This window comes from Gobio gobio, assembly GCF_949357685.1.
Source record: "Gobio gobio genome assembly, chromosome: 8".
Classification (NCBI taxonomy): domain Eukaryota; kingdom Metazoa; phylum Chordata; class Actinopteri; order Cypriniformes; family Gobionidae; genus Gobio; species Gobio gobio.
The window spans coordinates 28,748,458-28,774,164 of NC_137114.1; the positions used below are offsets into that span (position 1 = coordinate 28,748,458).

General features: G+C 36.8%; 3 protein-coding genes across 4 annotated transcripts in view; 1 reads left to right on the top strand and 2 right to left on the bottom strand.

Annotated features, from left to right (window-relative positions):
- LOC307130667 (uncharacterized protein) overlaps positions 1-3,136 on the bottom strand; it is a 33,605-nt gene extending 30,469 nt beyond the window's left edge. Inside the window, exon 1 of one of the 2 annotated variants that reach the window (XM_079823763.1) lies at positions 2,875-3,136. The gene's annotated coding sequence lies outside the window, so the exon portion shown is untranslated. The remainder of the gene's footprint in view (positions 1-2,874) is intronic. The other variant, XM_079823762.1, reaches the window with a different exon arrangement.
- A 6,106-nt stretch (positions 3,137-9,242) lies between these two features.
- On the top strand, positions 9,243-10,033 carry dharma (the record flags this gene model as incomplete). The annotated part of the gene is made up of 3 exons (XM_079823202.1): positions 9,243-9,561; positions 9,648-9,835; positions 9,935-10,033. 3 exons carry the CDS (start codon positions 9,243-9,245, stop codon positions 10,031-10,033), a joined length of 606 nt encoding a protein of 201 aa, XP_079679328.1.
- On the bottom strand, positions 10,013-24,948 carry clip3 (CAP-GLY domain containing linker protein 3). The gene is made up of 14 exons (XM_079823201.1): positions 24,833-24,948; positions 23,133-23,281; positions 22,837-22,976; positions 18,912-19,005; positions 18,536-18,697; positions 18,173-18,291; positions 14,910-15,146; positions 14,660-14,795; positions 14,382-14,528; positions 13,778-13,912; positions 13,490-13,613; positions 13,148-13,212; positions 12,708-12,780; positions 10,013-12,603 (listed from the first exon to the last, which is right to left on the bottom strand). The coding sequence occupies exons 2-14, from the start codon at positions 23,260-23,262 to the stop codon at positions 12,546-12,548; spliced, it is 1,620 nt and encodes a 539-aa protein (XP_079679327.1). The 5' UTR covers positions 23,263-23,281; positions 24,833-24,948; the 3' UTR covers positions 10,013-12,545.
- Between the last annotated feature and the right edge of the window lie 759 nt (positions 24,949-25,707).

The window sequence follows — 25,707 nt, forward strand, 5'->3', positions numbered from 1 at the left end:
AAGAGAAAAAAAAAAAAGAATAGAGAGTATGTGTGTGTATAAAGTTTGGTGGAGGGCGGGATTATGGTGTTGGGTTGTTTTTCAGGGGTTGGGCTTGAATTCCAGTGCAAGGAACTCTTAAGGCTTCAGCATACCAAGACATTTTGGACAATTTCATGCTCCCAACTTTGTGGGAACAGTTTGGGGATGGCCCTTTCCTGTTCAAACATGACTGCGCACCAGTGCACAAAGCAAGGTCCATAAAGACATGGATGAGCGAGTTTGGTGTGGAGGAACTTGACTGGCCTGCACAGAGTTCTGACCTCAACCCGACAGAACACCTTTGGGATGAATTCGAGTGGAGACTGCGAACCAGGCCTTCTCGTCCAACATCAGTGCCGGACCTCACAAATGCGCTTCTAGAAAATGGTCCCAAAATAATCCCATAAACTCACTCCTAAACCTTGTGGGAAGCAACTCACTATCATACACAAACCTAAACTATATTATATTATACATTACACACTGAAAATAATATAAACACTGAAAATAATATGTATATATACAAAACCAAAGCTATAAAGCATGTATAAAGTCAAAGCTGGACTAAATCACAGATCACCTTCTTCCCTCTCTGTGCATGCCAGAATACAAAACTGTCATTCATCCCTTACAAGTGTTGGTGAAATCTGATTCCTGGTTTTCAAACAAAGCTCTGCTCAGGGGGCATCTGCAGTTTCAGCAACGAAACTGGCCAGTAGCAACAGTGAGGAGAAAGAAAAAAAAAATCTAACAATGAAAACCAGGAGCAGCATTAGACTGAATGGCCAATTACTACCGATGCATGACGCCATTCATCATTAAACTCAGCATGGTGTCATTCTAGCAAGAAAGTGTGTTTTGTTGAATGCATCTATACCCTGGCTTGAAACATAATGGGTCTAGGAGGGGATATTTAGAAAGAAAAGACAAAGCAGGAAGCTCTTTTTTGCCCTTTTAAACCAACATACATTTCTTACAACCAACACTCTTCAAATAAAAACCACTTCTGGGGTCTATCTAAAGCAGGAAGCCAGAGCAGTAACCAAAGAACAGGACATGTATAAGCAGGAGAACTTTATTCTCTGCGCTCACAGCACTTTTTCCTGACACTGAAGTCCTGGTTTGTTGGGCCTCATAATCAAATCATTGGGTTTAGGAGATCTACATTTGAAAAATGAACTACAGTAATCGTAAACATCAAATTAGAGGGTATTGACTGCAAATCAGATAATTGTTTGTAAAGGGCTCACTGGAAGGCCCCTGGAAGATTGAGATAAGAGTAAGATGTCTAGAAGAATAAAACACTAATTCAAGATCTTCAAGTCATGCAGTCTTGAAATCCACTCAGATGGATGAAAAGGCATTATGCAATTGTTCGTTTTACAATCAGCCGTCTGAACATGAATTATTCAACATTTTTCATGTCAATCGCATCATGATGTCATGAGTAGCCAGTGTGAAGTTTTTCCAACCACAGAGGACACTGAAAAACATTATGCTAATGATGCAACCACAACTGACAGATCCATGATGTTAATGATGGAAACATAAGCTAAAGGAGATGACGCCTGAAGATTACGAATTATAATACAATCTACCCCTAATTTTATTTGTATTTCATTAAAATTAAATGTTATTATATTACATTATATTTATTCTATTCTAAGTATAAAATACATAAGAAAAAGGCAAACATAATCTACTAGTAAAAAGGAACTATAGTCACGAGTTTGGACATTTGACAATTTATGTTTCTCATGTTAAAAACCTTTTGATCTAAAGGTTTATGCTTAAATGTGAGAAGTTTTGCAGACAAATATAAATGACCTGCATATGCATATGCATATTTTTTTTTTTTTTTTTTTTTTTTTACAAAACATTGTCCAGATAGGAACAACAGCCAAAAAGAGCCCTGCATACATTGAAATTCTTTATTCAATTGTGCATAATAAATCATCCCAAAAGCACCATAAGCCTAAATTGATTGTAGAACAATTGCCACCAATGGTTTCTACGATCAATTTAGGCTTACGATGCTTTTTGGTAAATGTAGCCCAGAGTGGTAAGAAAAAGCAGAGCTGTAATGTAGACACGGCAGCTACTAAAAATTGATTCCTGTAAAATTCCCATACTTCCATTTGAGATATATTATATAGTTTTACTGTCTTGCTAACCACTATTATTCTAAAAAGTGGAAATAATACAGAATGAGTAGATGTGTCAAATATTTTGACTAATAGTGGGCCTATGTCTTAAAGCAGGTTGCAGAGGCTCTATGGCTGATTATGGTTGAAAATGTTATTTAAACCAAAATAATTAATTAATTAGATAAACAACAAAAGATCTCTGCCCCAGAATACAGGCCCAGTTTAAACTACAAAAGGCATCAGATGTCAATTTGGGGAATAATCAATGGGCACTGAGTATCACCTTCAGCAGTAGTCTTGTAACCTGATGGCCTGGTGTTGTCACCCAACTGATGAGTCATGCATACCATTCCACAACAACAGAACATTTAAATACTTTGAAAACAATGGCTTGCATACAGGCAAAACACTTAAGCACACCCTTGGCCAACTGTCACGTGCGTAATTACCATCTGGTACATCTCCCACAAAGTTTGTCACCGTGTTTACATCCTAGTACAAGTAATATTAAAGATAATTCCTTTTAATAAGTGATAAATAGCCTGTGATTTTCGTAGATAACGTAACCAGAATGTATAATTATACACTATGCTGATTAATGCACGTGCTAAACGCACAAACGCGGTGAAAGCACGTGAACAATGTTTGTAAACGATTAAAAAATTAAGCTGAAAATTAAGTTTGTGTAATTAATTCCTCTTAACACTTACGTGCAAACCTGTCCTAACTCCAGCTTCCAGCTTTTTCCTTCGGGGAATTCCTCGGGGTTTCAGGAATCATACATGAGCAAAAGTTTTTATCCTCAGGGAGAAAATTCTGATCAGCTTTGAAATGCCAGGTATGCTTTACTAACACACATCAAACAAGGAACAACGAAAAGTTATGTTATGCGATAAAGAGAAACTCTGTTGTACCCAGTCACTAGTCTTTTGAGTTGTAAGCAAATTGAACTGTCACCTGACACAGGTGAGGGAAGCCACGCCCCCAAACAGTTCACCCGCTCCTCCTACTCACCTTTACAACTCGAGTACGAATTTTTACGGAAATAAGATGACATATTGTTTTTTTTTTTGTAAGAATGAAAAAAGTAAAAGAGAGAGAAAACTATTAGGAATTAAAATACACAATAAAAAAATGCTACATAAAGTAGGCCTACATTAAAAATTCTTTTGTTCATACATATTAAAGATATATGTGCTATTGTGATATCATCTTTCAAAAATAGCTGCCATGTCATTCAGGAACATTTCATTAATTTCTTATACTTTCCATAACACATATACCATAGACCCGTGCGCAGAATAGAGGCCTGTAAATAGTGTTTATGATACAAAAGAGGCCATAAAATCAATATGCAGATGTTTGCTTGTCTGAGGGTGCTGTATTCAATGTCATTTTTATACATTTTTCAATGATTTTTTTTTCAATATTTTTGTATTCTGAAACTTTTTATGAAACATGTAGGGCTGTAGGAGAATATTTAGAAAAAGTGCACATTTTTGCATGTGTGATGATGCAGTATTCAATATAATATGCATATTCAAATGCAGCCATACTTTCAGAACAACATAGAGTGAACTAAATGTTTTAACCTAGAAATGTCATAAAAGTAATTAAAATTCAACAAAAGATATGATCACAATAATCCTCAATATTGAACATGGTTGACTGCTCAGCATTTATTTAATCAGTATATAATATATACTGTAGAGAGAGAGAGAGAGAGAGAGAGAGAGAGAGAGAGAGAGAGAGAGAGAGAGAGAGAGAGAGAGAGAGAGAGAGAGAGAGAGAGAGAGAGAGAGAGAGAGAGAAAATAGTGTGCTTCTTTCCAAATAAGCTGCTGAATACATACTGACTAGGAAACTGCAGCATGAATGTATGTTGTATTGGAGAGATGGATTAGCTCACTGTATATTAATAGGCAGATCTCCCATAGGAGCTCCTTTGTTGATTACGGGCAAACAAAGAAAAAGGTCCCATAAGGGGCCAATGCAGTCTCTGCTGTCTGACAACTGCTGGATATGAACTTGGCAGGACACCATTTAGCCCTCTTGAAGAGCATGTGTGAGCAGACGGTACTAATACACCAGGGTACACCAATCCGCCGGCCAACCTTCACTCATGTACCCCGTGTTCACTCATGCAGTCACCATTTGTCTCTTTTCTCACCCAGTAAGGAGGGACAGCTCCTGCATTTTTTCATAACTCTGAGTGGGGAGGGGTCCAGTGATTCACCGCTCACGTCAGAATGAATCGGTCACTCTGCTAATTATGAATAAAACACAGTGTAATTATGCAGTGGAGTGCATTTACTTGCTTTATTTATGCAGCTAAGAGAAGCCCCTGAATTTGCATGAGCAGAAAACAATAGAGATGTGTCCATTGAGTTTGAGAGGTGAAAAGGTCACCAGGTTCATTATACACCAAGAGCAACGATTTAAAGGGATAGTTAATCCTTACATGAAAATGCTCTTTCACTCACCATCATCTTGTAGTTCCAAACCTATATGGACACAACAGAAGATATTTTGAAGTATGTATACTCACTTTCATTGCATACAACATATTAATATTCACCTTTGGCTGCGTTCAAACGTTTGCTGTTTTTCTGCAGACAGCATCAGCCTTACAAACAGAAAGCAAGACACAATTGTGTTCACGTTAATTAACTCCATTCTTCCAATGAATCATTCAATGTTATTGTAATTATGTAATTCCATCATCCAGATGCAAGTCTTCTAATAGAATGTCTCCCTCTTCTGGTTGTTCCGTGAACTGTTTAACACATTCATCGTCATCCTTTGATCTCGGGCTTTGTCAATATCTTCCTTTCATTGCGGTACTGTAAACCTCAAAGCGTGTCAAATGAGTGTGCTAATATAAGATGTCTTCTTTTGAGGGGGTTTAAAGGACACCAGAAGCTTTGCTCGCATTAGCTCACGAGCCAAAGCAGACGAAATTAGGTCACCATTGTGTTTCAACCAGCAAAGAAACGCGCAGAAAATGAGCAGTCTATTCTCACTCAAATACCTCATGTCTTCCTATCCCCCACCATCACAAAAAAAAGAGGTTGTGTTGTCTAAATCTTGTCTTGGGTGTTAAATACTTTAGTTTAGCTCTCTCTGGCGGTTCCCTATGTCATCTTGTGTGGCATCCACAGTCTGCTGAGCATGTTCGGTCAGACCCGGGTTGCAGAGATGATTAATCGACTGTAAAATCAACAGTAATAACACAGTCCTCTGGAGAAAGATTATTAAGCTACTCTTCAAACATATTTCTCCCTGGAGACTCTAAAGCACGTATATTTTGGTTAGTATAACTAAATGTTATGATTCACTGTATTTTTTCCTCTCTCAAATTTTCTAGCACCCTCTGGCGGGTCCCAAGACCCCAATTTGTAAAGATAATCTTAAAGGGATATTCACCAAAAAGTGAAAATTCTGTCATCAATTAGGCTACTCTCACTCTCATGTCGTTCTAAACACTTTTGTTCATCATCTTCAAAACACAAATGATATGTTTAATGTTTCCCCCTCCATTGAAAGCCTATTCACTCAAAACTCTAATGGTTCAAAACATTCACGAGTTAAGGGTGAATAGACTTTCAATGGAGGGACAGAAATCTCTTTGAATTCCTTAAAAATATTTATACTTTGATTTTCCAAAGATGAACGAAAGCCATGTTTTTGGAACATCAAGAGGGTGAGTAAATGATGGCAGAATTTGGTAACACTTTATTTTAAGGTGACATAGTTACACGTTACTACATGTACTTACTATAGTAATCACAGTAAATTATGCATAATTACAAGTAGGCCAAACCAAACCCTAACCCTATAGCCTTAACTCTAAAGAAAGTATGTAGTTATTAATATTACTTAGCAGCCTACTTATTTGAGTATGTAGCTACAATACATCACATATATAAAATAAAGTGTAGGCCTAATCCATATTTTGTGTGTGTGTGTGTGTGTGTGTGTGTGTGTGTGTGTGTGTGAACTGACTCTTTTAAGGATGAATTCAAGTTGATTGGGATACATTTTCCAGTCATCTCAATGGCAAAACGTGTCCCAATCAACCTGAAATTAACCCTAAATGAGAACATTTTCTTTCAAATTGATGTTATACTGCTTATTGCAATTGCTATTGCAATGACATACTGTAAATCCTACATTTATAAGTATGGCTTAAAAGTAAACAGGAACCTGTGTTATATAACTCCTCTGGTTTCTGTCCACTGTGATAAATACCTTTCCTTGGCATACATTTACTCAGTGACATTTGATCTGCTCTTACTACAGTATATCAGGACTCAGAGCAGCAGGTGTAAAGTTGAATTTGAAAAGCTGACCTTCAGATGCTTGACTGAGTCCATGACAGACAGTTCATAATTCTAATTGCTTTGTGATGGGGTAACAAATCAAGTTGGCCCGATGCAGACAATCTTACCTGGGATGAGATACGAGTTGCTTTCCCAGCCATCTGGAACAGTCAAGGAGAAGCTTGGCCTTTAATACTGTATAGTTCAGCTTGCTGTCACTCTCAGAAAACCAGAGGAATAAAAGGACTCACTGATCCATTGCATGCGGATAACATGCTAGATGCTCTTTAAATGTTTCAATATGCTACCTATAAGTAAACAGAGCGACATATTTACTTTTCGCTAGACATGATCCCCTCTTGCAGCTGCCTGAATTCATCTTAGCTATAATCTTAAATCCAAACACCATCTGTCTGGTCTATTTCTCAGAGAACTAGCTGTTGTGCCCAAATATCCTGTCTTACCTTTGATCATAAATAATTTGATTGAAGTAAGTGAAAAGCGAGAGAGAATCACCTTCAAAATGGCCCTTGTTTGTCTGTGCTTTGGACTGATTGCTTTTGATTAGAATGTCCAAACTTCCCTTTGTGTTTTTTGGGATGCACATCTGTCTAGCTCACTGGAGCTTGAATTTCATCCCCAGATCAGTTTGATTTGGCAGAGCTGTAGTTGGTAGTTCTCAATGAACATCCAGCTCTGTTTGGAGTTCATGCATTTGTTAATTGCCTATTGGCCCAAATCATATCAATGCTTGTCAGTGGCATTGTGCAAATCCTGGCTGTACAGATGGATGCTTACAACCACACTGGATGTTCTCTAAACGTATCGCAGAGCTGAATATGGGTCAACCATATGATTCAGTTCAATGCTTTGAATCAGATTGCTGCCCTTTATCATGCAAATGAGGTTTGTTTAGTGCGAGTCGCTGTACTTTTGACTGATTTTGAAGTGGGAGATACTGGCTAATTAAACACCTATATGCTCTTTTATCTTGCTACTGGAAAAGTAATCCCTCTTTGATTTGATGTTATTTTTAATGAAAGTCCCACATGTATCAAAGAGCTTACAAGTTGTTATGATCTGAATGGAAGAGCCAAGAACCTTTCATTTAAAGATCTTCCTCGTTCACAGATTCTTGAAACTGATCATCAGGGCATTGATAGTAATAGTTTGTGTTTAATACATAAAACATCTTCAGTAGGCTGCAATGAAGGACATAGCATTTTCATTTTCTGTATGTGCTGTGTGGGCCTTGCAGATTATCAAATGATGTCATTTGGCAAAGAGGCAAAACCAATATCCGCTCAGTGGGATTTTCATGTGTATTCTTTGTAAACCCAAGTAGCTTAAAAAGAATCGAATATTAATGATGTAAGCTGAGTTATATTGGGAGAATCTGCTGGTTTGTAAAATGCACACTCGCTTAGACATTACTTGTGACATCCCTAAGCTACAGCTGCGGCTCGTGCTTTAAAATAACCATGATCATTTAATCTTGAGTTAAATCTGATTTATTGGCATGCGGCATATATGTAACGACGAAGGCTTTTGAATAATTCCTCTATCCACAGACAGTGGTCTTGTTTAGTAATAATATGATAATGCAGTCCTTGTTTTTTATCCTGCCCAATGGACTACTTGGCTATATTTAAATGATGCTATCATTTATTATTGCTTGCGCTGGAATCAATGCTATCTTATAAAACAGGGCAGTTAATGGTATTAACATTATTACTTATATTATTTAAAAATATTTATATTAATATTATTTTAAATAATTGAATTTGGCCTAAATCTGTAAGGCTAATTCATTCTTTATAATTTATCATTCTTATTTATTCATTTAATTTATTATTTATCATTTTTAAAATGTATTTTATTCATTTGTATTAGCTTTTTTCAGAGTTTCTAAATAAAACCACAAGATGGCGACATTTATTCACTTATTAGATATGTTTTGATTTCTATGATATGGAGCGTTTTTTAGATTATTCATTAAGATAGCATATTGTAAACTTTGAGTAAAACACAAATTCAAATAGGCAAGAAAGAAAGAACATATCAAAACACTCTTGACCTCTTTGAATATGTATATTAAAATTACTTTCATCTGTTTTATCTTCAGAGATGACTTCACAATTTCAAAGCGCGCGTCTCTTTGAAAAAGGGTCGTTATTTCTTTATGAAGCACTTAATTCAATATAAACTTTATCCATTATAAACTATAAAATGATTAATGTAGTCACATTTTTATATCCCCAAATTATACTATAAAACCATTCCATAGGCCTACGTTCCATGGGCTTTATTTATTTATTATAAAATTATTAAAAACAATTAAAATGAAACCTTTCAGTAAGACGTTTCTTATATGCAAATATGGAGACACTATAACCTCGCCAAGTCAGACATTTTTATCATAGTATTTTATATTAAACCACAATTAAACTACTGCATTAAAGTCAGTTAACAAAATCAGTCACGTGTAGTATCGAAGTGTGATCAATAAACATTCATAGGAATCATTACAGGTGTATTTCAAGTGTCAGGTTAAAAGGGTTTGAGGATCTTCAAAGTGGACCTTCAAAAGGTAAATGCTTTTGACTTCCACCTTTACAAATAGGTGTTAATGGAACGATATTAAATACATTAATACCTCAGTTAAAACGATTCAGGGGTACAAATACAACTCTCTGGCTCCAAGTCATAATTAAGAGAGAGCAAGAGGAGAGAGTGCAGACCCCTTCTTGAACATGGCAACTCAGAAATTTTCTAACTTTTCTATTGATTACATCTTGGGAGACGCCAGCAAACAGACAGCAGAATCCCCTGGAGGAGGGGATCATCCAGCATCTTCTCAGGATTTCTCAGGGCACTTGGCCAAACTCTACCAGGATGGATCTAGAGGTCATTGTGACCATGCAGCACTGATGATGAACTTTCCATCATCATCATCATCATCATCATCATCATGGGCAGGAATGTACAGCTGCTGTGTTCCAGTCTCATATTATCAACCACCTTTTAATTCAAATTACTATGCAGGTCAACAGTGGCCTTTTGCCGGATCAGGTATGCTTTTTTCCTTTGTTTTTAAACTTAATTTATTTTGGTATTGTTTTTAATATTTTTTATATATATATATATATTGCCTTTAGGTTGTGAAACAGCTGAGAATCACTGCCACCAAACTGTAGCTCAGAGACAGCGCAGTCGAATCCGAACGGTTTTCACCGACAACCAGACGGAGCAGCTCGAGCGGCTCTTCGCGCTCACGGACTACCCGACCGCTGAAACCCGCGCGGACTTAGCCAAGAACGCCGGCCTCAGCGAGGAGACTGTGCGGGTAAGATAACGCTCTTTAGCTGTAACAATTTGTCATAATTTGTGCTAACGTTTCTATCTAAATACATAAAATGACTAAAATCCTTTTTTCCCCCTTTAGGTATGGTTCAAGAATCGACGTGCACGCAGAAAGAGACAGACAACCTGCCCTGACAAAAACGCGAGGCGCGCTCCCGATGATCATCAGGAATCAGATTAATTTATTGAAACATGTCAACACAGACTCAATGACTTTTTAACGTTGTTTTTAAAAGTACACTTTTTTACAAATGTAATTTTTTCAAACAAATAAACATGTTATCAGTGAAATAAACTTGAGTTTCGCTTATGGATGGATGGATAGATCAAAACAACAGTCAAACTAAGTATAAAACACTAATGTTTATTAGTCATATATCCATAGTCAGGATAGAGTTTCACTTTAAGTAATTAATAGGCTTTTTCATGCTGATATACTGTAGGAAAAAGAAACCTGCAAATGTATACAGCATGCAGTACAGTTACCGTATGTTGTCCATCAAATCCAAAACTGAATTCATGAATAAGATCCACATTAATCTGATTTACAGAGTATAGTTAACATGAAAACAAAGCACAAGACGTTAAAAAAGTACCTTGTGAAATTATTAAAATATAGATTTTCTCAGACAAATAAATGTTTACAAATGAACTATACCAATTACACAACTGGATAGAAAATGACAGAAAGCTAAATGATGTCACACTGAAACTCTTGAAAGCGTGGAGGGTGAGCCAGTCAGTGCGAGTTACTTACATATGAAATTTCAATTTACAGTCATACTTTTACTCTCCTTTTGGCATCAAAAACCGAATGTGACTTGTCCTGAAATCAAGGTAAATACCAGTGATATATTGATGCGTCGTACAACTTTAAGTCACCATAAAGCAATATACTGTACTCTATAAGTCACAAAATGATAATGCACAATTTATTTGTGAGCTGACCTTTGCACTCCATCAGAAGATGCACTATTCTACTCACTACAGTGTCATTGCTAAATCTACCACACACAAATTCAAGAATTCTTCAATGAAATAATGGCATGGCGGCTGAAGAAATCAAAAGCTGTCTAGACCTGCTCAAGCAGTACATTTTCAATTTCGCAAGTTGCTCTTTTTTTTTGTAAATCAGTGCAGTTGACCAAGTGTTCACAAGAAGGAGAGTGCACAAGTCAAGCCGTTGTTTTTTATTCTCTCCGCTCTAGGATCACTGGAGTGATTTTACCTGTCCTATACTTTTGGTTGATCCCAGGTCATCTATTATGGACAGACACTTTTACTCATGCTGTGCTACCATAGGTGGTAATAAAGTAGACAGATTTCTATCCATGTTCATATAGCATGTTGACACAAGAGTAAATATTGCTGTTATTACCCACACACTTGATTACAATATCATAAGCACATACTGTTTTCACAATCAGGATTTTAAAGAACAGCATTTACAAAACTGATCTGAGCGAAAACTGATGGAGGGAGAGTGAGAAGGGATAGGTAGTCTGGCCTAGCATCTCTTGACTGTAGACGATAGATGAGGATTGATGTTAAAAAATAAATTGTACAAGGGGCAAATTGTACTTCACTTATACTACTAGATAATGCAAATGCATTTCATTTTGAATTAAATATTTTTTGGTGAGAGAAGCATGATTGTGATTTAATTTGTATGGTTATTTGGGTTTACAAAATAGATGAATCCTTTAATTTTCACATTGTTTTTTTAATGAAAAGTCAAGAACGAACATGCCTACTCTTAAGAGTTGCATTATTGATGAGTGATTCTTAACTTTTGGAGTAAAATATACAGTCATTCAACTTTTGCTATATCATGGAGCTTGCGCTTTGGTTTTGTGGTAGATTTTAATTTCATGAAAAATGATTTATTAACTTATAATATCTAAAGCAGGCCCTCACCTCATCTCAGAGCAGTTTAGGACCTAAAAACGTGCCCATGCCTGCATATTTCATGCAACATATTCTATATTTTAATCTACACACTTACAGTTTCACTGTAGATGAAGAAAGCATTGGGCTCAGATGACAAAAACCCTGTTCTTTTTTCACATTGGCAGCATTAAAATTTCCAGACTATATAATTTGTGACGAGCACAAGATCATTTGATGTTTTTATTTTCATGTTTCCTAATAATATTTCACCTACTAGTTCATTTAAAGGCATTTGAAACTTAGAAACCAAAGTTTATATATTATAAAATACTGAAAATTAAGACAATAAAGGTGCATAATACAGCAGCATGTTTCCAAACAAAACAAAAAAGCACCTTTACAAATTAAAACAGATGTACAAGCTTACTTTTCTGTATCATGACTGTATTATCAAGCTTGAATACTGACAATAATCTACCAACTGTGGTTTAGCAAAAAAACCAGAGAAGATAGAGAGATATGAATGGCTTTTAGTGGGGATGATTTTCCCTTATTTTGATTTCATAAAAGATTGTTCGTCTATAATTCAATCATCGGAATGCAGGACGTTAGTTACTTGACAAGGCACTATTTTTTTTGCTATTGAATTGCTGTCAAAGGGGTGGGACAGCAGTCTGGGTATTTCACAGAGAGAAGCACATATGAATAATGGAAGTGCACAGAGTGGGTTGGATTTTATCTTGAGGAGGAACAGAAAGAGGGGGGGGGGGGGGGGGGTAGAATTAAAGATGTAAGCAGTGGATTTAGGACTGCATCTCTGCACGGAGCATCCAGGGAAACCAGCAACAGAACAGCAACCTGCTACAACATAAAAGTAAAATGCTGCTTAATCTTGCAACACAGGATGCATTATAGATTCACAGCTGCAGCCAAACGGATATGTTATTTGTGGGACACAAGCATACCTGGATATGGAGCTTTCCGATGTTATGTCTTTCGGAGATCGCACCGCATTAAAATTCCGCTTCGGCTGGGACACTAAAGAGACGAGAAGGAAGAAACAATACAAACATGTACCTGAGACTGCCATGTGGGACTGTTGTCCATTCTTATACATATTGTATGATGCACAGTATTATACATTTCTGCTCTTTTCTACATGCACTCATGCAGCTGAACTAAAGGAGAAAACTTCTTAATGCTATTACACATTATGGACAGTAGAGGTCGCTGTATGCCCAACTGACAAGATACATGCAAAATGGAGCACTAATTGTGAGCTTGTTTTGTTTATTCTTATGAATACACACACACTCTGGTTGTGAAAAATGTTGCTTTAAAAACAGGGAAAGAAATTCATAATGTTCCATAAATTGATAAACATGCTCCTTATCGTTGTACTTACTAGTCACCTGGTGGACTTTCTTCACTAGTGTCCCATCCCCCTGGGGATCTTTGGGCCCTGCAATTCTGCAAGATTAAAAAAAAAAAAAACCTTAAGGGTGTCCCTGTTTTTCACCGTTGGAATTTTCTTCTCATCTTACACCAGATGGTTTCACAAAGACGTTTGACAAGACATCGGCCCCACCCCTAACATTGTTCCGGTACCTTATAATTATCCTTTCATTAACAGTGAAACCTTGCTGCAAATGCTTTTGCTAGCAAAGAAGAAATGGTCTGTTCATATTCTTTAACCAAATACAGCAGAACATAGTCGTGTTAACTGTAAATAGGTTAAAGATTTTACCTTTGAACACGGGATGGTGGTGCAAAAACCCCATATTTGGGCAAACAGTGGAAGTAACGCACTCCAAATACACTGCCATCATGCTTTCCAGTGGGATGCTCCAACTCCACACCAAACCAATATCCTGATCACAAGAATGCACATACACAAAATACTAAATACTCATGGCACAATATGGTAATTGTATGACTCACTTCATATTAGCTATTAAGGAATCACAAATCATCATGTCCGACTTCTCAAATCATTATAATATACCATTAGCTTTGGACCTTCACATAGACATACCAGGGGCAAAGTCTGTCTTTCCAAAAAAGCGCACAATCCCTTGTTTTTGGCCTGCCACCAGCACCTGATCCCCAACCTCAACCTTGACTCCATCAGGATCCAAACTAACCCCGGACAGAGACTTCTTTCTCGGAGCTGGTAGAGAAGCAAATCAAATGTGGAACTCAGATGACAAACTTCAGATATATAAATGTTGTCTATTTTACTAAAAGAAAATAACTGTTAGACTATTAGAATGATTTCTAAAGGATCATGTGACACTGAAGATCAGAGTAATGCTTAAAATTCAATTTTGCCATCACAGGAACAAATTACATTTTCAAATATATTAAAATAGAAAATTGTTATTTTAAATTGTAATAATATTTCACAGTATTACTGATTTTATTGTATTTTTGATAAATAACTTCTTTTAAAAACATAAACAAATATTTATTATTCCGAACTTTAGGCCGTTAGTGTAGTATTCTATACTATACTATGCTTTAGTTTAAGTGCATTAACCGAGGTCTAAACACCAATGATTTGATCATTTGATAGAAGATGAACATTGTTAATTCAGCAGAATCATTTTACACATATCAAATAGATAATTATCACTCACTCTTCACACGATCTTTCTCTTTTTTGTCTTTCTTGATCCTGCCGGTGACGCGAGACAAATCCATGCGAGGGGTTTTTGGGGTGGAAGTGACCGAAGAGGGGGTCTGCTCAAGAACTTTGCTGATTTTTGACACAGGAGTGAATATACCTGAAAAATAGACATGTATGCTAAACATAAAACTCTAGAAATCTGATTATTTCATCCAAATACTGAATCAATTTAAGCTGGCTGTTGTCATTACAAATTACTTTTATACTACAGAAATGAAGAGAACACACCTTGTTTAGGGGAGCAGATAAAATAGCGGATCCCACCCACACTCCCGTCATTCTTGCCCTCCGCCTCGTCCAGCTCAACACCAACCCATTGCCCGCTAGCAAACTCAGTGGTGCCACAGAAACGGAGGGTGCCAGTCTGCAGGAGAGAGGCATTACGTTTTATAAAGCCTATCTTCTCTAAGAACCGTTTGACTTTTTACACCGCATCCATTCTCCAAAGTCTTTAATACAAAGACTCTACTAATCTCACCTTTGTGTCATCCAGCCCCACACGGTCCCCTAGTTTGAGGCCCAGGGAGGAGAGCATGAGGTTGCCGGGGATGTTGTCATAGTTGGGCAAGGTGGCGCGGGGTAGGTTACAGCTGAGAGGGACTGCGTCCAGCAGCAACTGTTTCAGCTCTTTAGCCACCATGGCGGCTTCAGCTTTATCCAGACTCATGTCCATGGGGTCAGGGACAACCTCAGCAGGCTCTTGACCCTTATCATTCTGAAACATGCAGAGAGTTTATATTTGTTAGTCAGAGTCTAACCAAGCCAATATTTTTATTTTTTTTATATTACAGATATTGCCTGCTTAGGCGATGACTGAAGCTACGTTTCAGTTTTTAATAATTTTTGAGTAAATACTGTATACACTACTGTTCAAAAATCTGGGGTTAGAAGATTTTAAATATTACAGATTAGAAGATTTAAGCAAGGATGGATTAATTTGATCAAAAGTAACATTATAGACATTTATAATGTCAGATAAATGCTGTTCTTTACAACTTTATATTCATCACAGAATCCTAAACATTTTTTTCAAAGCAATTCGTCAAGGTGCCAACAATATTTGTAATATACACTGCTGTTCAAAAGGTTTTGATCTGTAAGATTTTTAATGTTTTAAGAAGAAGTCTCTTATGCTCAACAACACTGCATTTATTTTATTAAAATTACAACAACAAAAAAAACACAGTACTATTGAGAAATATTATTAAAACTGTTTTCTATTTGAATATATTTTAAACTGTAATTTATTTCGGTGATGGCATCATTACTCCAGTCTTCAGTGTCACATGATCCTTCAGAAATCATTCTAATATGATGATTTGCTGCTCAAGAAACATTATTGATTATTATCAATGTTGAAAAAAGTTGTGTAAACATTTTTTGGGGGATTATTTGATGAATAGAACGTTCAAAAGAACAGTATTTATCTGAAATAGAAAGCTTTTGCAACATTGTACTACCATTCAAAAGTTGTGGATCAGGAAGTATTTTGTATTTATTTGGGAAAGAACAAAGAAATGTATAAATTTATTCAGCAAGGATGGATTAAATTGATCAAAAGTGACAGTAAAGACATTTATAATGTTACAAAAGATTAGATTCTAGTGATGCTGAAAATTCATCTTTGCATCACAGAAATAAATTACATTTTAAAATATATTGAAATAGAAAACATAAAAAAAAATGCAGTGTTGGTGAACATAAGAGACTTCTTCTAGAAACATAAAAAATTTGACGGCAGTGTACAATGCCAGGTTTATTTGACAATTAGGAATTAGGATTAGGAAGCAATCTAGAGAAAAGGATGTGACACTGAAAATGTTGAAGATGAGTAACATGAAGATGAGTAATGGCTGCTGAAAATTCAGCTCTGCCATCACTAGAATCAGTTAAATTTTAAATATATTTCAATAGAAAATAGTTATTTTAAATTGCAATCATTTTTCACAATATTGCTGTTTATACTGTTTTTTTGTATCAAATAAAGGCAGCCTTGGTGAGCATAAGAGACTTCTTTCAAAAATCTTTTAAAAATGTGTACCAACCCTAAACTTTTGAATAGTAGTGTATACTTGTGAATATACATACACTGGGGTCCATACTCACATTATTTGGCTACTAATGTATTCTGAAATACAGACCAATGAAGATCTCTGAAACATCGATTCAAAATGAGCTGAGTGGATTTATAGCAGGGACGTCACTAGGATTGGAAGACAAGGGGGGCTTAGCCCCCAGGGTATTTGTAACTTGCGTTTGCAAAATCTTTGCACTCACATCTAGAGCTACACTAATGTCAAAAAACAGTCAAGAAACCAAGATGTTAACAAGTAAAACATGACAGACATATCCTCTTCTTCCATTTCTACTCTGTTAAAGAAAAGTTACTGTAATGTTAGCTTTTAGACACATCAAAGCTGCATGGGGGAATTAACTTAGGCCAGACTTTGCTCCTGATGAGTTACTATAATGACTTAAATGCTATCTGTCTGCTCATGTAAATGTATGATAAAGTAATAGCATACTATATCTAATTCCTCTCTATATAAGATAAATTGTCCACAGAATGCTATTTAATTACACAGAACCGCATGTATTCAACCCATTTTTGAGCTAAAATACAAATATATAGCTAAACCTAAATTGAGCTCAACCTAAGCTACAAATACCACAGCTCTGACACACACACACACACACACACACACACACACACACACACACACACACACACACACGCACTCATCTGGACTGAAGCAGCAAACATTCAGTGTAAGAGTAAATTACATAACATTATTTAATATTTGAATCACAGCTTATAGTGTTTTGACATCGACAACCCAACTGCATTTTACCTCAAACTTGCGACTAGTTAACTTTCTAAAGTAGCAATCGCTTCTCGGGTCGACATTAACACACTGACAAAATTATATTCTGAATTAAAAATATTTTTATACCACTTTTTAATGTGTGATTGTGTAAAGGTGTTCACGAGATACCAACCTTTCGCGAACTTGCTTTCAACATCGAACACTCGTTCTCATGGAGACTGAAGGGAGGGGCTGTGTGTGTGTGTGTGTGTGTGTGTGTGTGAGTGTGTGTGTAGCGCGCGCGTGTATGAGAGAGACGCAGGGAAAGGAAATGCAGCTAAACGTTATTTGCTCTATGAAAGACATTGATAAAGACGAAAACTAAGGACATTTAATCTATAATTTTAGATTAGTTAGTTTTGCCGAACACATATTACAGATTTGGTTACTTATCGTTTTTTTTTTGTAATGCGTCGTTTTTATTTTTATTTCAGTTAACGACAACCCACCTAGTTTTCGTTTTTTCCTTCATTTTTGTTAACGATTAGGCCTATAACCTTGGTAACGACGAGACGAGATGAATCCTCCAGGCAGTAGCGCTCCGGTCTGCAACGCTCTGAAAGCTGCCACAGTTCACACCAACGCAGGTGCATCATCTTCATAGCACAACGTTCTTTGTACTTCTGTCCAACTTCCGACTTTTCGGTAATTTTTTTGTAGCTGGATATATATAATTTGTTGCGTCTAAATATGAATGAGGATACGGTTTTTGATAAATCAAATTGTTATTGTTGTTCTTATTATTATTTAGGGGGGCTTAGGAACATTTTGGGGTAGCTTCAGCCCCCCTAAAATAGGCCTAACGACGTCCCTGATTTATAGCAAAGCCAATTAGGCTGATTAGCTCAAGCAAAGTTTAAATCATCATACTCACTCTGACAGTAGGGTTGGCTCCATGCTCGAGCAGACACTTGACAGCACCCAGGCAAAGGTTGGAGGCGGCGATGTGCAGGGCTGTGCCATGATAAAAGTCACTGCAGGTGGAGTTGAGCACTGTGCAGAGAGAAGAGAAACAGACACCATACTTGTTAGAGGAAAATGTAATGAGATACCAAATACTCATTAGCCACTTTATTATTTGCTTCTACTTGACATTTTCTAAATGACTAACTATTTTGCATTCTCTACCACAGCTTGTATGTGAGAATGTGGCCAGATTGTTTCAAAAGCATCTGTCTACTTGAAAAGTCCAGATGCCATCAGGAATATAAACACTCTTTATGCTTTTGGAGGTCACCTTTAGGCTTGCAGGCTTTGAGTAAAACGCGAATCAGTTCTGGCACATCGAAGTAAGCTGCATAATGGAGGGCGTTCATGTTGGTCCAGCGACTGCGCAGACTCACATCAGCTCCCAGAGCTATCAGCTGATTGGACAGCCGCAGCGCTGCCTCAGGATCCCCTGAGAGGAAAACACATTGTTACTATAGGAACAGTCACATGGTGCAAGCTATATTTGCTTTTATAATGTTGGCAAGTGTGAAATGCACAGTAAAGTTTGAGCTTTTAAAGTTTAGAATAATGATCTAAATAACAGAGAAATATCAGATTTGGATTGTGGATTGTAAGGCAAGTCATGTCAAAGACCTCCAACCGTTGACTCCAATGTCACTTACCTACTCCATGAGCCCCTGCTTTGCAGCAGTAGTGGAGAAGAGTCATATCCGTCAGGCCGTCACGGTCATTGACATGGCAACCTCGCTTTAAAATCTGAAAGTGATAGTGAGAATGTGAAATAACATCAAGACATGATCAACACATGATGGACTTCCATGCATCTGGAATCCAGTGAATAATCAAGACTTGCACAGCAATTCTGGTCTTGAGTAGATTCAGTTTTTCAAAAGCAAATGGCCACTTTCAAAGCTGGACAAGAGCCATATTAGTGAGATGCACTCTAATGATGACAAATTAAGACAATTCATATTGATTACGCATGATAGAAAGAAGCCTTTTTGCTGAGTCATCCTCAACGTCACATTTTTTTAATGTATAGCAGCCATTTTGTGGAAAACTTTGTTGCTGATGTGAAGTTTTACTCACTAAGGAGAGTGCAACATAATTGAAAATGTACACATTTTCATGTGCATACTAAAATATAACAGTTTCCTAAATTCTGTTTTTAAAAAATCTTCACAATTTTAATAATTTTCCTGAGATTTCCCTAAGGAAAAGTACAACTTAGTCAGCCTAAGTTTGTTTGTTGCTGGTCTTTTCTATTCCCCAGACTGGTCAGGTTTGATGGTTTTCCTCTGAGATCAGTAAGGTTAGCACAAACCAGCTAAGACCTTAGACTGTGTGGCAAGTAGGGCGGGGCCGAGAGCTGTGGAAATGGAGCGAGGCCAGAGATTGTCTTATTATTGGGGAGATGAGAGGGTCTGTATCTCTTTCCATTGGAGAAAGCGTAAATGCTAACTTGGCGTTGGCCAAGCACTTCAGCCCATCGTATGATGGCAGTGACGTCAGTGCCCGTCGTCGGTTACGGTTTACGTGAATCAGTTTCTTGTGGATTAGCACGTTGGTCTTGTGAATAAATATTCTATATTTGGTGTAATATTGCAAGTAAACGTACAGTAGGGCTGCATTGTTTGTGGAATATGCTTCACTGCGAAAAAAAGAGCTTGAATATCTCTATTAGCTGCAAAGTTTAGTCACTGCAGGGCGCATTAAAACTACATTTAAAATTACACTTAAACTTAATTGTAATTTAATTTAACTTAATTAAAATTTTAAAGTGTTACCATTATATTCTCTATTCATTAAAATGCATAATATCAGTGTCATATGCATACATGCAGTTATAATAGTCATTACAAGTCTTATTGTAAAACCTGAAAGCCAAAGAAAAAATAAAACATCTGTATTTTTTACTTTCTTTAGACAATATGTCACTCAATATTACTATTAAATACTATGGTAATGCTGCAAATGAGTCCTACCTGTCGCCACATTCCCTTCTCTGCCTTCTCTTATAAAATAACCTTTTTATCACAGTAAAATATATATAATGGGAGCAATAACATGCCTAACATATTGTAAATTATTTCAATTGATAAACTAAGTAATAATACCAATACAAAATCATAACATAGTAATGTACCTATAATGTAAACAATAAAGAATAAAAAAAAGCAATATACAGAACAGGTGCACAAAATAAATACAAAAGGATTTTTAAAAAAATTGTATAAACATTAAAGCGGGCTAGGGCTTTTAAGATGTAGGGTAAGTGCAACCGTGGTGTATAAACTAAGTTAATCGGTAGCTGTATGCTATGCTAGAACGTACGCTAACTAAAAAAACATTAAGAACAAGATACAGTATGCTTGATTTCACAACTTATAGCTTTGGTTTTATACTATACATATGATTTGCAAGACGTTAAAGAATATTTTAACACAATTTAAACAAAAATCTAATACAAAAATCAAAACGTGATTTTGTAAGAATTGTAATCAGGCTCTGAACAGATTACCCGTTAAAAGATTTTAAGTTGACAGGATTTCTCATGACACCTGTCTCAAGTCTCACGGAGGAGCTCCGGAAGGATAAAAGGAGGAGTGACGGCAGTGAAGGAGAAGAGAGGACCAAGCCTGGACTATATATGTTGTGTTTTATAATGTTTATATGCCGCTTTACTTTCGTTTTGTTGTTTGTTTATTCTTGGATTAAAGTTTGTTGAACGTTTGCCGGTTCCCGCTTCCTTCTTCCCTAAGCCGTTAACGTTGCTACAGGCTGATTTAAGCTGGTCTTGTCACAAGGGTTGTGAAAACGTAGGGTGAATTCAGGGTGATTGGGACACTTTTTCCAATGGAAAAACGTGTCCCAATCACCCTGAATTCACCCCATAACCTTATGAACTTGAAACATCTTACTTTGATTACTCATCATCAAGGCCAGATACTGGTGGGTACTGGGCAGTGAGAGGAGTTCTTCAGCTATATCTGACAGGTGGAGCTGATTTAGGGCAGAACTCAATGGAGAGATCAGTCAAATGTAGGAAGCTTATTAGCACTGCCATCAATCCCTGCAGCTCTACTACCTCTAGGGACACCATTCTACAGCAAGGTACCTCCCAGCAAGCAATTGTGTATGTAAAAGACGTGAAATAGCCGTTCAAACTCAGCCCTAACGTCACAACGTTCTTAAATGAATAATATGCACGCAGGGGCGGAGCCAGACATTGTAAACATTCGGGGCTTAGCCCAAATGTAGTTTGTCCAATGCCATTTTAATTTGGCTTTAACAGATTCACTGATTTAAAATGAAGTTTGTTGTAGTATGAGCTGGGGTAAAGTTCATAAAATGATCACTGTTTCCCACAGGATTTAGTAAAACTATTTTGGGTGGACGTCTGTCCCTCTGGGGCAGCTTTAACCCATTTACAGTGTGCAAATTGATCAAAGAAAAAGCATGGAATGTACCAAAGAGGGCTCAAAGATCTTTTTAGTTGTGATATACAGTCTCAGTCTACATTACATTGACGCTGGTGTTTTAAGATGCCAAACAATTATTACAATAATATAATAATGATTTATATCATTATTCCTATGACAGTAATATCCATACATTGTAAAACAAATGCACTGTAAAATAAACCTGAAAGATTTGGGGTTTTTGAAAAAACATTCGGGTCTCCAGCCCCCTTAGCCCACCCCTAGCACCGCCCCTGGATGCACGCCAGTCGGTAAACATGACGTGGAACAAAACGAACCTAGATGGAGTCTAGACCTTCTGCTGTGAGTCTGAAGGTCTGGCTACGCGAGACTACTCATAGCCGGACTATATCATGTCAATAGGTAACCCCATAGGCGGTGAAATGATGACTATTGCTTGCTTGGCTCCTTTTCCATTACCCATACATCTTTATCTTAGCATAAATTTTGTTAAAGCGCTAAAGTTTGTGTGTGTCTTTGCTATATCTAGGAACACCAAGGTCATTGATTTGATACCCAGAGAATACATGCACTAACTAAATGTAATGTCTAAATGAACATTATGGCCCTTTCTCAGTACAATGTGTAAAATGAAAACTAAACCGAGAAAGTTTTTCAGTAGTGGGTAGTCTACTGACATTTATTTACCTGTACTGCAACCAAATCATTTTGGCAAAAGTTAATATAAAACTTAAGCCACGGCAAAATAATTAACACATCATTCCAAATGTCTGTACTCTGTACACAAGCATGTCAATTATTATAAAATTATTAAAAAGAAAGCTGAGAAACATTTTCTCAGACATGCATGAAACAACTCTTTTAAAAAAAGGTCAATAGGACAAAGGTTTTCAACAAGTTTGAACACAACCCCTGGATTAGAAACCTGACTCGATCCTCAAAATCTGAAATACCTGCAGCTGAATAGAAACTCAATCCACCTCTCTATACTTGCAGACATGGCATTTATATATGGTTCACTCCCTTCATTCTTTCAGTTTTCAAAAAATGCGTGCATAATTATGTTTTGTTAGTTGCCCATTTCTTAGCAGGTTTCTTGGCTATAATTCCAGCAATTCCAGATAATTATTAGACTGTCTCTCACCTCATTGCCAATGATGTCAATCTTGTGTTGAACTTGTGGAACCCATTGGCGGATAATAGCGAACAGTTCTGGGATTGTGGTCCGAGAGTCTGTCAGAATCTCCATGCAGGCTGGATCATTTGGATCAAAGAAGGTAAACGCTGGAATAGAAGCAAGTAAAATACAGGATATAAATATAGGGATTTGTTAAAACAGCCAGATAGATGGTTCAGAAAATGAATCTTCAGGTTTATATTTCTTCTTGTTCACTCAGTAATATTTTTGGGGGAGATCTGACTGTTAGTTGTGAAACCCACCATAGTCCTTGGGCAGTGGAGCCTGTGCAGATGGATGCACTATGGGTTTCTTGCGGGGTTCATGAACAGGGCTGATGAACTCGGAGCCCGGCTGGGCGTCTTCCACATCAGAAGTTTCCTCTTTCGTCATTCTGCTTATGTGATGGGGCCTGGACATATATTCATACAGACATCTTTCACACTCTCAGTATTTTTTGTTTGCTCCCTGTTCAATAACAGAATAAGTGATCTGAGATGTATGATCATGATCCTCTAGTCTACTCCACAGATATTCCTCTCTGCGAGGCTCTAAGTTTAATATGGAGTCTGGTGGAGCGGATGGGTGACTCACTGCTTCTAGCACTGTCTTTTGGAAAAGAGGAGAGTTCGGGCCTCACAAGCCACTGCGCCAGCGTACCGGAGATCCACGCTGAATATAACTCACTGCAATTTACTTTGACGTCTCAGATGCCCGTAACTCTATTCTGCTCAGTCAGCCATCAAAATAAAATTCTGGATATTATTCAGACAATTCTAGCCAATGCTACAGTATGTGCACTTAAGAATCACCACTGTGAACCCACATTTATTAAATTAATTTGGAAGTTACACTGCATAGTTGCAAAGTAGACAGTGAGAAGGTATCAACATGATATAGGCCTATGTACATTATATTTTTACTGACAATTTATGTGACCAATGGGAATATTAAAACTAATATTAAATATTAAAACTAAATGTCATTTAGAGAAAAACATTGAACATCCATTGTCATAATAAAATCAAAATAATTATTCACATGGTATCTTCAAAAGCCAATGAATCATATCTTATTTGATAGATATCACTAAAGTTCTGTAAAGATTTATGTTTGATAATTCATTTTTCAGACTTTTATTGTGATTCCTATTTCAAAAAAGTCCAGATACTCAGAAGCAATGATCAAAGTGAATATGAGCTTTAGCATCTCTTGCTCTTTTAAATAATACATTATGTATTCCTACATTTTAATTGCAGCTGGAATATACAAGCCCACACATTAGCTGTTTGTGGTAGTGCTTTCAACTCTCTTCTATTGCATCAGACCGTGGTGTTTATACACAACATAAAAAGTCAATTACACAGAAATAGACCTCATGGTAACAGTTTTTGTTTGTTGTAATGATAATTGGCACTTCAATTATATCCATAATAACACCAACATTTCATGTCATATAATGACTGCAAGGTTAAGAATCAAAGCTTGTCAGCCTAATAATGGAAAACAGACTATATAGGCAATACAATGCAATCTCATAATAATGTTTCACTAAATAAATAACAGCATTATATGATTCTTTAATTTACTTACATTAAAGGACATCTGAGTTACCAGACTGCTGAATATTTCATTCATCCAAAAAAAGGGGCGTATTCAGAAATGGGTCGTGAACAAATGGAATTGACACTGTCTTCAATCTCTCAATATAATTGATTTAATCGTCGATAAATAAGTCACAATCATCTATAAACTACATCTCACGACTAAATGTATAGAACCCGGTGCATTGTGTACTTGTATTCTCTTATAAAGCATGTAAGTCTTGCCCTGTGTCAACAAGAAAACATGGACGCTCCATCACGCAGCACATGAAAAACATGCAGGCTGTTTTTTCTCACACGGAAAAAAATGGCCGTTTATATTTTGCGGGGTTGATACAACGAAATAATATCCGTCTTACCTGATAACAAGCCTCAAAAGCAGGATTTCGTTTCCCCTCTTTTGTCAGTCGTTGTTGTGCTATGGAGGATGGAGAGGATGCTGCGCCTTGTCCTTAATTCTCTCTGCCTGCGTCACGGTTGTGACTCACGGTTGGACCACTCTCCTCTCTTCATCTCCTCAACCAAACTTGATGCTCATTGTAGAAGAACTTGCTAGTTGTGGCTCCAGATTTTTCTGTTACAGACACCTGCCATTTTAAATACGACGAACGACAACATCTGGATAATTATACAATAACGTCGGTGGGTCACCGGCTCACCGCACATTTAAAGGGAATTTCTGTAATCTTAAACCCGGGCGCAATAAATTGAAGATATTGTCTTTGGCGCCTCTCCAACCACAGTCACCGTCAGCTCTAACATTTTAAATAGCCTACCACGATCACAGTTAACAACTTTGGATTATTATCTAACAAGGTTCTCTTAAAGTTACGAACATTATTCCAGTAAAGTTAATAGAACGTACATTTAATGTTATCTGGTCTTTAATAATGTTCTCAAAACATTAACACAAAAGCATAATTTATAAATCGTTCATGCGTTTTTTTCCCTGAAACGTTTTAATTGGGAACTCTCAGAATATTCAGAAAACATTCAAAAGTAACATTCTAATAATGTTTCCAAAATGATCAAATGGAATGTTCTCTCAACGTTAACATAACCAAGAAAAAAACTGGACGTTTTGAACATTCAGAGAACGTTCAAACATGACATTTTCACAACATAATGAGAACGTTAGCAAAACATTCTCAGAACATATTTGGTTACCTGGAAAGGTTTATGATGTATGTAAATACAATAAAGTCTGTTTTGTCGAGAAATATTCGGACGTGAG